Source organism: Gymnogyps californianus, chromosome 8, assembly GCF_018139145.2.
Source record: "Gymnogyps californianus isolate 813 chromosome 8, ASM1813914v2, whole genome shotgun sequence".
Taxonomy (NCBI): Eukaryota; Metazoa; Chordata; class Aves; order Accipitriformes; family Cathartidae; genus Gymnogyps; species Gymnogyps californianus.
The window spans coordinates 5,751,869-5,767,685 of NC_059478.1; the positions used below are offsets into that span (position 1 = coordinate 5,751,869).

General features: G+C 44.8%; 1 protein-coding gene across 2 annotated transcripts in view; it reads left to right on the top strand.

The window, feature by feature from the left end:
* The first annotated feature begins 10,513 nt into the window (after positions 1 to 10,513).
* Positions 10,514 to 15,817, top strand: part of SOAT1 (sterol O-acyltransferase 1) — a 30,314-nt gene continuing 25,010 nt past the window's right edge. The window contains exon 1 of one of the 2 annotated variants that reach the window (XM_050900801.1): positions 10,514 to 10,643. In XM_050900801.1, coding sequence (XP_050756758.1) covers positions 10,520 to 10,643 — 124 coding nt within the window. In that variant the 5' untranslated portion in view covers positions 10,514 to 10,519. The remainder of the gene's footprint in view (positions 10,644 to 15,817) is intronic. The other variant, XM_050900800.1, reaches the window with a different exon arrangement.

Sequence of the window (15,817 nt, forward strand, 5' to 3'; positions counted from 1 at the left end):
TGTTTTGATGGTGCTAACGTGGGTCCCTGCTGTAGAGAAATGGCAGTGGTAAAGGATGAAGTGAATTCACTCAAGGTTTACCCTGTTTTCTGGTTGGTTTGTCAATTCATGTTTCTCCAGCCACTTTATGCAATGAGGGAGTTTTTTTGTGTGGGCAAGGGTTGAACTAACAGGAACACTTTTACTATATTTCGTATTAACTTGCTAGTGAAGACAAGACCTCTCTTGCATGACCTACATGCCTGAACTCAGAATCCCTCTCCTGGGCCTGCCATCTTCAGATTTAAATCCTTTGAACAAGCTCAAGTTTTCATCTCCTCATCCATATTTCCAAAGCATGTAAGCCTCAAGGCGCTAGGCCAGCAACGGAATAGTGCTGAGCACAAAGATGTTTTTGTAACCACATCAACTCAGGCCAATGCAGATCAACTGCAGCAAACCCTGCAGATTGCTTCACCTCCCAGTGTAGTTCCATTATAACCTCCCGTATTTGCTAGTCCTCAGCTGATAGCAAAAGCTCCTCTTTCAGCTTTGTAACTCTGACTTTTATTTTTTTCACTTTCAGTGAAATGCTGTTGAGAGCTGCCAGAGACTCAGCTGTGACATAGATCTATCTGAATTCAGGGTTTTGGAAGTGTTCCTTCACGCTTGTCATCTCCTTCAATAAGCACTGCATTGTACCAGGTCTGTACATTCTTTACTGCTCTACTTGTTGCTATGGCGAGAGGTGCCACGTTTCAGTCCGATTCTTTTGGGAGACTAGACAGAAATCTGGATTTTCTTTCTCTCTGCTTTGTTTATGCTCCTGGCCCCTTACCATCACCCAAAACTTCTTCCCAAGGCAGGAAGGCTGGAAGCCACTGCCCTCTCCAGTCTCTCAACTTGTATAACCAGCAGCAGTCCCTCCTTGGCCTGAATCATTGCGGCAGAGAAGTGAACACACGGATGGATTCCCTCTCTAGCCAGGTGTTTCCAAAATCAGGGAGAAGCAGAAAGGAACAGATGGGAATGGCCTTGAACAGAGAAGAGGGAAGTTTTTGGCAGGGGAGCTACAAACGCATGGTGTTGTCGGTCCGTATCGAGCTTGGGAAAGGCTCTCGCAGAAGGGAGAGCAGCAGGACGCGCTGCCTCATTGCCATGGAAACAGCTGAAGAGCTGGCTGGGCAGACTTAGAAATGTCTCCTGCTTGGGACTACTTTCGGTAGATGTCATCTATCGTTGCAGAGATTAAAACAAGGTGGAAAAGAGGAAATGTCTGAAACTGAAAGCTGAAAACGTGTTTTCTTTCTTAGTTTACAACGGAGAGTCAGTCTTCCATGGCTTTATGAAGATATTTGTTCTCCTCTGAGAAAAATGTCCTGGTCTTGATGGGGATTATTTTTCCCCATGTCCTCATATTTTGGGGGGTCTTTCATTACAAAGATCAACCACTTTTGGCATTATGATTCTAGCTGCCATTTCGATGCTCCTAGACTTCTCCATGGTGTCCCCCATGTGTCTTGCAAGCACACTGGCTACCTATGTGACATTTCTCTGTAAGATCTCTCCTTGATGACCCTAAGGATCTCATACTCCCTCAGAGAGGCTGATCTGTTCTCACCATAGCACCTCAATGTTTTTTCCCCCACACCTTTCAAGTCCAATACCTTTCCCACAGCCTCATAATGTTATTTTTGAAGACAGTCTAAAAGATTATAAAATACATACATGTTACAGCTTGTGTATGAAAGCCCTGCCCTAAGAACATGCTTTTGTTTCTACAACTGGGGAGTGGAGAAAGCCGTGGAAATCTCCCACATCAGAAAAGTGAAAAAGTCGATTACTGCACATAGGAAGTTATTAGTCCCCATAACCTGCACTTTGCAAAGTACAGAATAGGTAGGACTGAACGATTACCTGCAAACAACTGTCTTGGGAATCATCCTGGACCAGTCATTCCGTAAGCACTAATTCTCTTCCATGTCCATCAGCAGTCAGCGCGTTTATACTGTAACAAATAAATGGGAGACAACGAAATGGTAGAAAATACTGGCTTACACTGTTTTCTCCACCTAAGCACCTTAGCAGCTATGGGGAGAGCCATAGCAAAATATTTTGTATTTACTTAGGAGAACGAGAAAGGATGCACATTTTTATGAAATATGGAGAGGAAGAGATTACTACTACAGAGTAGTTAGCAGTCATTAAACTAGGTGTAAAATGTCTACTCTTCCACCTCCTGTGTCTTACCTTCACAAGGAAGGGTCCCAGCTGTGTAACACAGCTGGCAATCTGTGGAGTCACAAGGAACATGTACAGTTGCTACTGGAGGAGCGGGAAGGAGACGCTGGCCAAGTTCAGTGCTGCATTTCCACAAAAATATTTGGAAAGCCCTTACACGCAGGAGAGTCAATACTAGTAACTAGACCTGTTTGTTCTGGAACTAATCTCTCTGAAGTCACTCTTCCAGGGCTCACTGCACATTTAACGCCGTGTGTTCCTGCTGAAACAACTTCAGAGACCCTCTCATTGAGGCAGTTCAGTATTTTCATGCAGTTTTAATAAGCAGCAGACTATGCTGCAAAATACATCTGAGATTGGTTTGAGCTGGTGTCACAAGAACGATGGTAATATATAATGTGGCTGGGACCCAGGTGAAATTCTTTCTGAGCCTAACAGAAAGAGAAAGCTGGTATGTCGCAGAGGGTAAAGAACAGTTTCAGAGAACACAGTTCAGCTTAGCAGGGTTAGACAGTAGTTATACCTATACAGATTCAGTACCTTTCAGGATCTGATGTTTAGCCAGATTAGAAGGATCTTCTCCTTTTTAAATAGACTGAAGAAATAACCTCCTCAATTTAAACAAACAGAACCCCAACTATTACACCAGCCCAGCTGGCAAGATTCATTCTATTACTTCAAAACGGTAGGGAAAGGAAAAATTATTTGCTCCTCAAAAAATAATGCAAGTTTCCCTTTTCAGCAATGGAATCACAGCAATTAAGTTGGCTGTTGCACCTCCTGCTTGGTCGTGGCAAGAAGCTCAACACCTGAATTTCTGAGCTTGGAGAGGAAGCCAGCAACCTGCTGGCTGGCAGTAGGGCTTCACTTTTTTTTTTAAAGGATGATTTCAGTTCAGTAGCACTAAGTGATGTGATGTTTGAGGAAGGATACCACTGCCCTCTGCCGAGAGAGATGCGATTGTTTCTTCCCGACTGTTTCATCTGCCAGCAAAACCAGCAACTTTATTGCTTGGAAAGTAACTGCGCGAGGAATTGCTCGCTGAAGTCGGAGTGTAATTCCTGCTGCTTCTGTCTTTTCTCCAAAGTTTGCTGATCTGAATCTCTTTCACCAAATATTTTGAAAACTCTATGCCTCATACAAAGTAAAGAGGAGCAAGGGTAATTACACACAAAATCTTGACATGATGATAGCAGGAACTGTGAAAACTTGGAGTTTTTAAAAAGCAATCTTTATGATTTATAAACACTTCAGACATCCTCAACAATGTGATATCTGCTGGAGCTAGTTTTTGGTTTTCCTGCCAAAATTCAATCATGCATTATCAGATCAGGCTGAAGTCCTCTAGTTTCTTAAATGTTTTGGTTTTTTTTTTTAACTGCAGCACTTGCCTGACTGAGTTTTGGCCTCAGTCTTAGATCCACACCATTTTTTCTGGTTATGCAAAAATGGAAGCTCATTCATTGCTAAATTTATAACCTGCTTTACATTACAGATCTAACGTTACTGTAATTTTGTGGGTTTTTTTTTAAAGGAAAAAATTTAAGTGAAACACGGAACAGTATTTTTTAACCACTTGAGGGAGCTCTTTCATTTATACATTCGGATGTTGCTATTGTGCATACATACTGGGAAATTATAAACCATATTTTATAGAGCTTATTATAGGACAAACTACACTTTACTGAAATATGTGAAAGTATTGAGGCTCTCAGGTGACTGACTTTAAAGCCCAGATAGAAGTTTTAAAGGAATTAATCATTCTGGTCAATAAATGCAGGCATCAGAAACAGCCACAGCTACTTACTCCCTGGGCTGACTGACACCAAAAATCGTAAAATAGAAAATAAATTAGAGTTACACAGAATTAAAAGTAGGCAGCGTTAATCACATCTATGTTGCAACAGAGCCAAAAATGACAGGAAGGAGCAGGACCAGGCACAGATTTTATAGAGGGGCTGTGAAAGCCTCAACCCTCTGCCTCGCCTCCCCTGCCGTCCCCACCTCTCCGTAACACTGCCCAGTACAGGCCATGCTGCTGCCGCCCCAGTGCCTCCCCTGGGCTGCACAGACCCCACCAGTCATCCTGCGGATCTATCTGTCCACCTGGGCAGCACGTATGCATTAACAGCAAAGGCTTTTCTTTATGCTCCCCCTGAGCTGATAGGCATAAGGCAGGCTCAGCCAGCAACCACTGCATCAAGCATGTCTGCAGTCACCAGTCAAAGTGATGGTATGTAATGTGCGCATGAGAGCTGTAAACTGTTATGCAGACTGCTGGGGGGGCGGGAGGAGAGAGAGAGAGAGAGAAAGAGAGAAAGACAGACAGAAAGACAGAAAGACAGAAAGAAAGAAAGAAAGACAGAAAGAAAGACAGAAAGACAGACAGACAGAAAGACAGAAAGAAAGGAAACGAGCAGTGCTGCAGAAGTCAAGTTGCTACCTGGCACTGGGTAGGTGAGAGCAAGTGAAGCTGAAGCAATTCAGCCAGGAGTGCTCAGAAATGGTTGTGGTTAGGCAATCGTTGAGCAATGCAACCCATAGGATTAATGTAAAACACTCCAGAAAATCAAGATTGCAAGCACCTTGGTGACAAGCAGAGTAAACGACGTAGCTGATGAAACAGTACAGTGGTTTGGACTGGCGAGGACAACAGCAGACGATGGGCGTGAGTGGCAGGAAGCAGAGGTGGCAATGCCTTCTTCCAGTTTCTTATGTAAAGGATGGGAAGAAAGGTGACAAGAGTGGCTGCTTTGCTTTTCACCCTCGGTGAGCTGCAGGTAAACAGCCTCTAAACAGAAGGGAAGGTAGGCTGTGAAACAGCTCTGCTAGGGAAAAACCTAGAGACCAGGGAGGGAGCTCAGTGCCCATCACACTGCACTGCTTTGGCCTGGGAGATTTATCAAGAGGTGCCAATAAAATCTGCTGGCACCTATCCACTGCCTTTTTAAGGCAAATTAAGAAAAGCAAACCGACTAGCTCTTAAGGTTACATGCACTTTTCTTTCTGTTAAAGGTATCTCATTTCCTGCCACCCAGAGTTAGGGTTTTACTAATTTGATGAAACAGTTTCATCAACAATTTATTGACCATTAGGAAACTTTGGGACATGGGTGGGGTTTTTTTGTTTGTTTGCTTTTCCACTTGCTCACCCAGCCAATGCTGGCACCACAAGACACTTCAGTGTAAATAGCTAGCACAGCATTTTCAGCATGAGGGCACCAGTGATCGTGTATAGCCTGACTTGAGAGTATCTCTAAGCAGCATTGTGTTAAAATTGACTTCTTAAGAACAGGGGCAAAGTTATGTGAAAATTCCAGGTGCTATCACCCATGCAGTTATTTGCATTTCAGCAACGATAGGATTTTTATTTTTTTCTTTTAATTTTTACAACAGTTTTCCTATTAAGCAGCATGAAAGATGGATGGTGGGATAATAGTGTGAACACACATTGCAAACTACATGTTTCAGACTTTTTCACTCAGCGGCTTTGCTCAGAGTCCCCACAGATTATTTAAAACAACTTCTGAATAGTTCCAGCAGAGTTACACATTTAAAAGAGTGTGTCTTGGGTGTGTGTTGGTCAAAACAAATTTGTTTGATTAACAGGTCTGATAAGGTGAAATGTGATAGAAATGTTTTAATACCCCATCGTAGCTTTGTACCTTGGTTTGGGATGACCTTTCAAGGTGCACCTGGGTACCTATCATGCATAGCACAGCCCTGAAGTCATGACGAGAAGGAAAGACACGTACTTGCCGGTAGGAAATTAGTGGCTTAGTTCTCCTGACTTTGGGAAAACTTTCCCATTTACATGGCGAAATGCAGCAACCGAGAGGTTACTAGAGTTTGTTTGCTGGTTATGTGTTCCTGTGACTCACCGTCCCTCACGAGCCTGTGTCTGCCTGGGGAAAGAGAAAGCGAGGGTGCAAACCCCAGCCTTTCACCCAGTTTTTGACCCTCTGGAGTACCGGTTGGGACTGGAAGGAGACCTCTCCAGCCAGACCCCCTTCTCGGCTCCCCCCCTTACTGGTGAGCTGCAGCTCCCGCTCCCCAGGGCAAAACTTGTGTGGGTGAACACCCCCTTGCCACAAACCCCCCTAACTTCTTGGGGGACAGGGGGTGCTACTCAAGTTGGCAGGCACTCCATTTTCACTTCCCTTTAAAAACATTTGCCCTCGCTCCTGTAAAGCCGTTTGGAAGAACCTCACTGGGGAGGACGCGCGTTTGTACCGAACCCCGGGTGCCGGGGGAAGCGCTTGTTGAGCAACCCTTCTGTTCCCTCAGAAGGACGAGGACAGATAAAGCTGCTGGGTCCTCCAGGCCTCCCAGCCTCGATTTCTGTGTCCTCCCAGTTCCTTGAAGCAAGTTTTCTTTGTCCGGGGGGGGGGGTGTGTGTGGGGAGGACGGGGGGTCCTCAGGGCGAGGGCAGGCCTGCCCGTGGGTGCCGACTGAGCCCGCCCAGGACCATGGGCTACGGGCTGGGCGGTCACGGCCGCCCCACGTCCCCGGGGATGAGGCGCACCTCTCCCTCCGCTTTACTTTCCGCCTCAAGAGGACCGCGATAAGGTTGCGGCGAGCTGCCCCCGTCCCGCCACGACGCCTGACAGGAAAGGCGGGGGGCGGAGGGCGCGGGGGAAAGGCGGGAAAGCGTGTGGCGGGGGGGTGCGGGGGGGGGATGCGCGCGCCCCACGTGCCGCCACCCACCCGGCTTCCCACCGCCCCGCGCCGCGCGGCCCCGCCCCCGCGGAACGCCTGCCAGCCAATAGGCGGCGGCGTCGCTCCCCCCCTCCCTCGGCGCGGTCACGTGCGCGAGCCCCGGGAAGAGGCCCTGGCGCGCGGGTGCGCGGCGGAGGTGGGAAGCTGGTGCGCGTGGAGGCAGCGGCTCGGTCGCCCTGAGGTGACGCTCCCGCGGGGTGAGGGCGGCCGTTCCCTCGGCCCCGACCCGGCCGGCTCCGCGGGAGCGGGTCCGCTCCGTCCGTTCCGCCCCCCTCCTCGCCGCCGCCGCTTTAGGCCCGGCCCGCCCCCAGCGGCAGCGGCGTCCCCCCCGGCGCGGTGCCGCTGTGGTGGGGGAAGCTGTGCCCGGAGCCCTTTCGCAGGGCTGTGCGGCTCGGGGGAGGGGGGCAGCGCTCCGCAGGCCTCCGGGCGCCCTCAGGGCTGGGGCTTGGGGGAGGAGGGGGGGGGGGGTGTCTTATTGCTGGCAGCCGGCACCACCGCTTAACACTTTCGCGCTTGTTTCCAGGGAGTTAGTGGAGAAGGGAGCTGACTTTATGGTCTCGGGTGTGCTCGGAGCCTCGGCGGTGTTTTAAGCAGCTTGCATTGTTATCTGCAGGTTTCGGTCTTTTTTTCTTTTTGTCCTGCTGAGTGTTTTGCGCGTTGCGGGTGAGCTGTGGAATGACCTTAACTTAGTTTTGGTACCTGCCTAGTTCGTGAAGAGCTCTGCTGATACTGAGGATGTAGCACACCGGGTCTGCTAGTTAACGTTATGCCCAAGGGCCAAAGGAAAACCTTGGAGATCTGAAAGGTGCTTGGGATAAGGTTATTTTATTTGGCATAAGTGGTATTGGAGGTAGAAGACGTCCTCACTGTGCTACCAAGCCTTTTGAAATGCAAAGATGTACTTCCTATAGGATGTTGCTTTTCTCCTAAGGCATGCTTATAATTACCAATGTTTTGAAAAGGAAGATGGAGAAACTCAACGTTTCTGAGACCTTTTACGAGTACCATAATGCAGTCATGCCTATAAAATCAGGGAGTTTCTGCTGGGAAATCTGATAATGGGATGTGTTTGTGGTTCTAGATGTCCTGCAGGTGCCCAGAGTGGGGTGAAAGGAGTGACTATTTACTAATTGTGAGGAGCGATTTCCTTTAGCGAAGGAGGTAGTGAACATTTTGGGCTTATCATGGCATTGTGTCATGATTGATGTGGTTCTAGCAGAGATTTGAGGGAAGGTCTGATGCCCTCTATGCACTGATGTGCTGATAGTTGCTTAGGTACTGTAATGTTATACCTCACTTCATATAGAAACTAGACTAGGAAAATGTTTTCATAGATTTCCCCTAGCACAGTTCTTTTTTGGTGTGAAGAAGGCTTTGTTGTGATCAGTTAGCCTGTCTGAATTGAATAACTCTTTAGGTTAATTGCTTTAACTGTTGTTTTTTTTTCTCCCGCACATGATTTTTCCATCCCCCATCCTGAAACCCTTTATTTTTAACTCTTTTCTGTTAGCCTTTCAGTGAGATACTCTTAACCACTCTGTACTGGAGAGGAAGGAGTGCCTTCTTCACCTCTTGAAGAAGATGAAAAGTGTACTGAGAAAAGAATTAAACTTGTGGTCCTCTGTTAGAGCTGGAAAAGCTGCACCTTTAAGGACAGATGTGGCTCACAAGAGCAACTTAACTTGGATCAGGAGGCAGTGGAGAGGCTCGCTAGTGGCCCAAGGAGTAGCTTGTTAGTGCAGGAATCTATAAGGCAGCTCCATTTCCCCCTCCACTGTTCTGTAGACCCTATTGTGTGATCAGAGTGATCTGTTCTTATCCTTTGATAGGGGTTTGGACATCTTTCTTGTGTAAGAGGAGAAAGATTGAAATGTTTGCCTGTCCAGGATCTCCATGTAGTTGTAAGCCCCAGGTGGGCGAAATGATCCTTTGCTCTAATGTGATGCGGCCGTGTCTGTACCTGGAACCTTGTGGGAAGGCTGGGAAGTGGAAAGAGTAATGTCTTGGTGATGGTGACTGATTCGTGTTAAAAGGCAGGAGAGTTGCAGCAATAACTGTATACAGAGCTGGTAGGAAGTGGGTATGTCCTGCCAGCTACCTTTCTGTGCCGGTGAGCATAGTTACTATAGGAAGATTTACCATATTCTTGCGTGGTTCTTTCTGTTATTCATGTAAATGCTTTTTGCATTATGTAAATTAAGGATAGTATAAGCTGTCAGGTGTTGTACAAAGCCAGCTGGGAAGTTTGTCATTTTTATGGTCTTTGTTTTATAGCTGGTAGACCTGGCTGTGATCTCTTGGGACAGAGAGAGCTAAGAGAGGCAGTGCTGCAAGAAATGGTGTTGGTGATTGAATTAGTGATTTGTTGTTTGGTGTTGCAAAAGGTTTTTTTCCCCTATATGCTGTGATACCTGAGAGGAGAATGGGAGACTGTTCTACTAGAGGGACAAACACAGGAAGCTGAGTCCTGAAAACGTCTGATCATAGTCTTATTTCTGTTTTGCAGAAGTGCCAGCCTCAGTATTCTGAGGAAATCCAACCTTAAATAATTATGTTCTGCCTTCTTAGTTTTTCTGCAAGTACATGAATTTTCCTTGCCTGTCCCTAACAGCTCATCTGTGGTGGTGCGTGTATTCTGTTCACTAGCAACAAAACACGTGTCTATTTAAGAGTTTGTGCCAAGGTGAAAAAATATATCAAAAAGGAGAAGCGTTAGTTTGAAAATGTGGTTACATACATTTGTGTATGTGGCTTTCTGGAAGTCCAGTTCTGAAAATTGTCCCTGGTTGTAGCTACATCTCTGAGAGCTTCTTGAGCTGAACTTCATGGAGAGTGTGCTGGAATGTCACTTCATGACCAAATTAGAATCTCCTTCTCCCCTTTTCATTAACTGAGAATTTCTTGTTTTCAGCCTGGCCGTGGTGCTTCAGGTGTTCCCTACTAGCAGCTCTGTCCCCAGCAGTGACCTTTGTCATTGAATCTAGCGTAGTTCAAACCTGATTCTCTCTTCCTGTTTTCCCGTGGTTTGCAATGCAATCATTGTCTGGCCAAGCAGAGTACAAGGATCTATTGAGGAAGCTGCTCTTTCAGTAAGAACTGAAAACTTGACAGGAAAGGGCTTGGCAGAGGCAAAATAACGTGGGTGATTCTGCAAAGCAAACCTGCCAGATCTCTCAGAAGACAAATTTTGCTGTCCAGCTGACTATCGGAAAGCATTTGCAAGGGCTTTTTGGCCTTCTAAAGATTTCACAAAGCTTACGTTGTTTTAAATAGTTAGAAGGTCTGTAGGGAAAGGAGGGAGCTGTGGGGAGATACTTTGGGGGGGGGGGCAGAACTGGCTTGGTTACGTTGTTCCTTTACTGCTTGTAGTAAGGGAGAGGAAGTGTGATCCATGGTAAATGACTAATACAAGTGTGTGCTTAATTTCCCTTACCCTTGCTCTGAATTCATAATGGAGGGAAGAAAGTCTAACTTTAGTGTAGAGAAGGCTATGTAGATTTATTCTTGTACAATGTAAAGAGTAAATGACTTTCTTTTGTCATTAATTATCTGCTATCCTTTTCTGATCTAGCTAGGCAACAATGGCAGGTGAAGACTGTGTAAGAAAACGCCAGTCTGGCTCCACTACAACCTGCAAGAGCCCTGAGAATGAAGAAATGCAGAGGAGACCTGAGAGCGAGAGGTCATTTCAAAACTCAAGCAATGGTGAGACTCTCACTTGGGATTAGTTGCACCTCTGGCATGTGATCTCCTCTAAGGTGTCCTTTCTAGCTCATGGCTATTGCCTCTTTGCTCTTTCATTTCAGTTTTTCTGCTCGTAGAAAGGCTACCAAGGTGGAGCTCCCTGTGTCCCAGCTGCACTTCTTCAACAGGTTGAGGTTGTTTGGAGTGCTGTCCTGCAGAACTTTCCCTCAGGGGCTGTGTACTGCAGTGCTTACAGGGATCTAGAGTAAAGAAAGTGATTAATTGTCACAGGACAAATGTATGTGATAAGGAGCAGATGCTTTAATGCTGTAAATGTTGCAAATGCATCTTGACAACAATTTTGAGTAGTACTGGTAAACGCTTCTTCTGGGGACTCCATCTTGCTTCCTTTACAAGCTTTAAGTATGTGGCTTCCTCAGGATTGAACAAAATGGTCTTTAGCATACCAGGCTAAGGTGGTGTATCCATCCTGACAGACAGATGGAGGTAGGATGCCACAAAGAATGATTCTCTGCTCCTGTGGGGCTCTGTTAATGTCAGAACAGCTCCCTTCTATCCAGTCTCAACCTTGGCTGCCATAAAATAGAACAATAAACAGTTGGATTTGTATTCATTTATATTGTGGTCACCTTAAAAGTTATGTGGCTTATAGTTGGCTTTGTGGAAGGGTCACTGCTGTGTATGTCCTGTCCCTTGAGTTGCAGGGACAGTTGTGTGTGGCAGTATGAGTGGTTTTGCCTGTGGACACTGTGACTGTCTCTAATTCCTGGGTTATGCTGTACCACATTCCAGCCTGGTGATAAGGAGGTTAGCGATGAAATTGCAGCTTGTTTTCTTTCTCTTTGGGAGACAGAATAAGCAAAAAGCTAAACTACTTTATCACAATATGCCACGTGAGTATAAGTTCCAAAACCCTGGTGCCAGTGACTCAAGGAGATAATTCTTACTGGTATGCTTCTGAATATTGTCACTATTTCGTAGTACTTGTTTCAACTGAAACAGGAGTTGGAGCAAATTTAAGTTTAGGACAAGTCAGATTTCTTCTTGTAAAAAATACGTTGGAGAGAAAGCCATCCCACAAACTAGTTAGAGAACTGGGATTTTAAGCTGTTGGCGGTACAATCATTTTAATTGAATCAAATGGTACTGTTCCATTAATGCTGTTTTTAGAAAATTGCACGGAGTTGATGGCTACTGGAAAACAGTTATGGGTTTAGAAGCAGACTTCTACCTTTTTATCTATGGAAACACCTTAACTGTTATGCATGAATTTGAGTTCTGGCAAGCTTGTGGGTAAAGAATAAATATAGTTGTGATAATTAGCACTTGATAGGTGGGTATGCCTGTCTTTAAAATATGTCTTTTTAATACCTCTGACTTGTGGCATAATGTCACTGCAGGTGAGATACTGTGGGTGTGTAGCAAGTAAATATTCTGGGATAGATCTCTTGAAAGTGTACTGAGCTTTCATGTGTGTACATGTGCCTGGTGGGTTGGCTTAGAACAACGCAGTGTGTTTTAATATGGTACAAACTGCAGTGAAGGGCAGCGGGGAGGAATCCTGGTTAGTTAAGAGTAGGTGCCTCTTACCTGCCAGTGTTGCTGCCAATTCAGCATAAGTATCACAAAGACTTAAGTTACCAGTTTTTGCAGGCTCTTTGCTCAGTGATGGGGACAACAGGAATGCCACAGGGAGGTAGGAGGCATGAGTCTGATGCCTGACCACATTACAGGCTTGGGAGGAAGATGCATCTGCCTGATGAGGAATTCCTCCATACAGTGGGGTTAGATCAGCATCTCTGTGACACAAAGGTTGAAGCTTTACGAAGTTGAAGTGTTCAGGTGCTCCAGATGGTGGCCTCTTCATGTAGTCTAGTATGCTTGCATAAGTAGGTAGGGCCTTCTGTGAAAGCACAGCTGAGGTGGAAGAATTTCTCAAAAGAAGTAGCCATAGACAACTTTTCTTGCTTTCTTTTGTCCTCGCTATTCACTTCTGAGTAGCTGTTTCTAGGGCATTAGTCCTGATGTGTACAAAGGCAGCATGAGGCTAACGATCTGCTGTCTGGCAACATCCTTTTTATACTGTAGCATCTTAGTTGGTAGCATGGGTGTTGTGTAGCATTTTAGACAAGATGCATGTTTATTGCAGTCAAGGGATTCTAGCCAGGTCAAGACAGTATCTTGTATGCAAGTAAATATGTATTGTCTTTGTAGCAATTATTTCAGTAGAAAGACTAAATTGCTAATGTGATTTCTCAACCTTGATCCTCCCTGATTAGCAAACACAATCTGCTTTTTAACTTAAGAGTTAATGTGTCAAGGGCCAATTGACTTGTTTCCAGAAGTGTGTGAACTTTCTACAGAAACTTCTAGGCCGTTAATCCTTTCTTTATTAAAACTCAGATGCATTGGCTGATCTGAAATTGCTTGGAGGAATAATTTTAATCCATGTATTGGCTTTAGAGCTACATTAGGTCTGACTCTTTCATTTGTATACTTTAGGTTATTTTTCCCTTGCCTCATCAATTCTTCTGAAAACTGTCTCATTGCTTGCTGAGTTCCAAGACTGAATAGTTTGTACTCAGGTACCCCCAAATTTATGGCAATGTGGAAATATTCATAGCTTTGAGATCGCCAGAAGAATTCTTCTGTCCCATGATGTGTTTGTATCTTGTAATCATTCAGCCTGTAATTTCACTTTGACAGAGTAGCTGAATTTCAGTCTCATATATTACTTCTCCTCCTTGAATTGACGCCAGTGTCATAATTAAACAACTAATTTGGTCCTAGCATAGAGTCAACAGGTGATCTAAGCAGCAATAATCCCCTGTCAAAAGCCGGGCTTCCGTAATAAGATTAGTCTTATATGTTTTCAGCTGGAGGTACATAAAGAAATATAAAACTGTTCTGCTCAATGGGATATTGATATCGGGGGCAGTACTGGTTGCAGGAAAACTTACCTGGAATGAGTGTAATAGAAACTGCATGAGCAGATCTTAAAAGGTTAAAGACGACATGGCTCTTAAGCGTGCATCTGAATGCCCTAAAATGCTAAGATTAGACCATTCAAAACAGTAAACTGAGGGTTTTGGAGTCTGCCCTTTTTTCCTCAGAAATCAGAAAAGGATTAGAAGTGTCTCCGGAGACTGATCTGCAAACAAGCTACGTGGCATATCTTTGTTTGGTGTAAGCCTGTTTGGTAATGTTGATCTTAGAAAGGGGTTGTTATCTTCCAATGAAGAGGTTATTATTGATCATTCTCAGTGCAAAAGTTTATGACACTGCATGAATTGTGTGTGCCTACTGATAGATGTAGGAGGAGGGAGCTCTGAAACAGGGAGCAATTTGGAAAGCTTTAGGGTTTGCTATCCGACTCACAGCAGTAAGTGTTCATTGTATCAACAGGCTATTTCTTATGGATGAGTGAATTTGGGATTAAGCTCCTTGAACTGAGTATCTTGGATGTGTTTCTGGGAGATGGATCAAACAGCTGTCTTGTCTGAGACTACCTGGATTCTGGTAATTCTAGGCTCTCATGTTTTGCAACCTGTGGGTTTGGTGAAAGCTGAGCAGTTTCTTGTGAAGAGCCTGTGGACATGGTGGCATGATGTAGAGAATGCTGGTGTTTCCTTCTGCTAGTGAAGAGGTGGTTTGGGTCCCATGTCCCTGCAGAAATGACTTTTTAAACTGAATTCCTTGCCCAACTGCAGCGCAGTGACCTATGGCCCATGCATTCTTTAAGCAGATCAGCTGAACTCTGGGAGCAATCTAGTCATAACTTGCCTCTATCTGCTGAGTGGCCAAATAAGTTACCGTAAGTAAGAATAAGGCTTATTAGCATCAAATTATTAGCATATGTTGTATTGTACCAGATATGGAAGACTTCCCCTCTTTACAGTAGCCTTGCGCTAGGTTGGCTTTAACCTTGCTTTCCTTCAGATAATGTCTTCAGTGTTTTTTAGAGAGGGAGCCTTTGAATCCAGGTAGCTGGGATATGAAGGATTTCATAATCCTTCTGCCTATGTTGCTTTAACCTCTTGAATGGTAGGTTGTCCGATCAAGAAATAACGAAGATAATGTTTTTAAACTCTTTTAGAGAAGGGCAGTATTGGGTACAGTTTGTATCTGTGACTTTCCATGAAGATCCTGAAGCTAAACAGATCCTGACATCATTAGGGGAAGATGCTTCTGAACTGAGTGGTGTGCTTGGTTGTTCTGAGTAGTGGTTGTTGGGGTTTGTTTGGTTTTTTTGAAGTATATGTGGCAATAAACTGAAGTTTGTTCGTGTGCTTTTCCTGGCTTTACTGAGAAGAGGCATTTTTGTCTTGAATGCTGTGCAGGGATTTAGATAGCAGTAGTCTCCCTGGGTTGTTCTAACTGCTGAATAATAAGCTTATTGCCACAATGCAGGAACAATTTGAGTGGCAGTGGCTCAGAGTGCTGGGCTGCAGGCAGCTTCTGTGGCTGGTGAAGTTGTTACAGGCTGGAACTCTAACACTGCACGCAAGCCATGGCTTTACTCAAATGACTTATTCCCACTTGTGCCCCTGGTGGTAATTGCAGACTGTAGTGGTTAAATAAAATGAATGCTTTTTAGCACAGTTAATTTTTGAGAGCTTGCTTAGTAGAGTGCTGGCTAGTGTCTTAGGTAGAAGCTGTTTTTGTTGGATCCCAAGTTGCAACACTAACAGATCATATGAATGGGATGCTTCTCTAGTTATCTGAAACGTCACTTACCTGTAACATGTACAGGAGTGGGTTGAAGAAGGGACAGTGACATCCTTTAAGAAAGGTAGTTTGTAAATCTTTTGCGAAATTTAAGTTGCTCAAGTTTTCAACAATAAGAAGCTTTCTCAATCCTCAGATGATCTCTTATTAGCCTGATTTCCTGTGGAAACAAAGCGTACATTTAAATTGCTCATTTTTTTTGTTTCTGGCTTTTGAACCTGCTTGGAATTTGGGCTGTGCAGAGGTGTCACATCCTACAAGGATCAGTTTCTACAAGCCCAAGACAAGTGGTCAACTAAAGATCTTGTCAATGTCTTTGCTGACGGGAAGGGAACACAACTCCCATTAAGTTAAAACTTCTCCCTGTGAGCAAAGCTCTTTCAAAGCAAACGCTGCTTCAGTCTCCTGTGAAATTTGCTACTATTTCATACTAGTTTTCAAAGGTT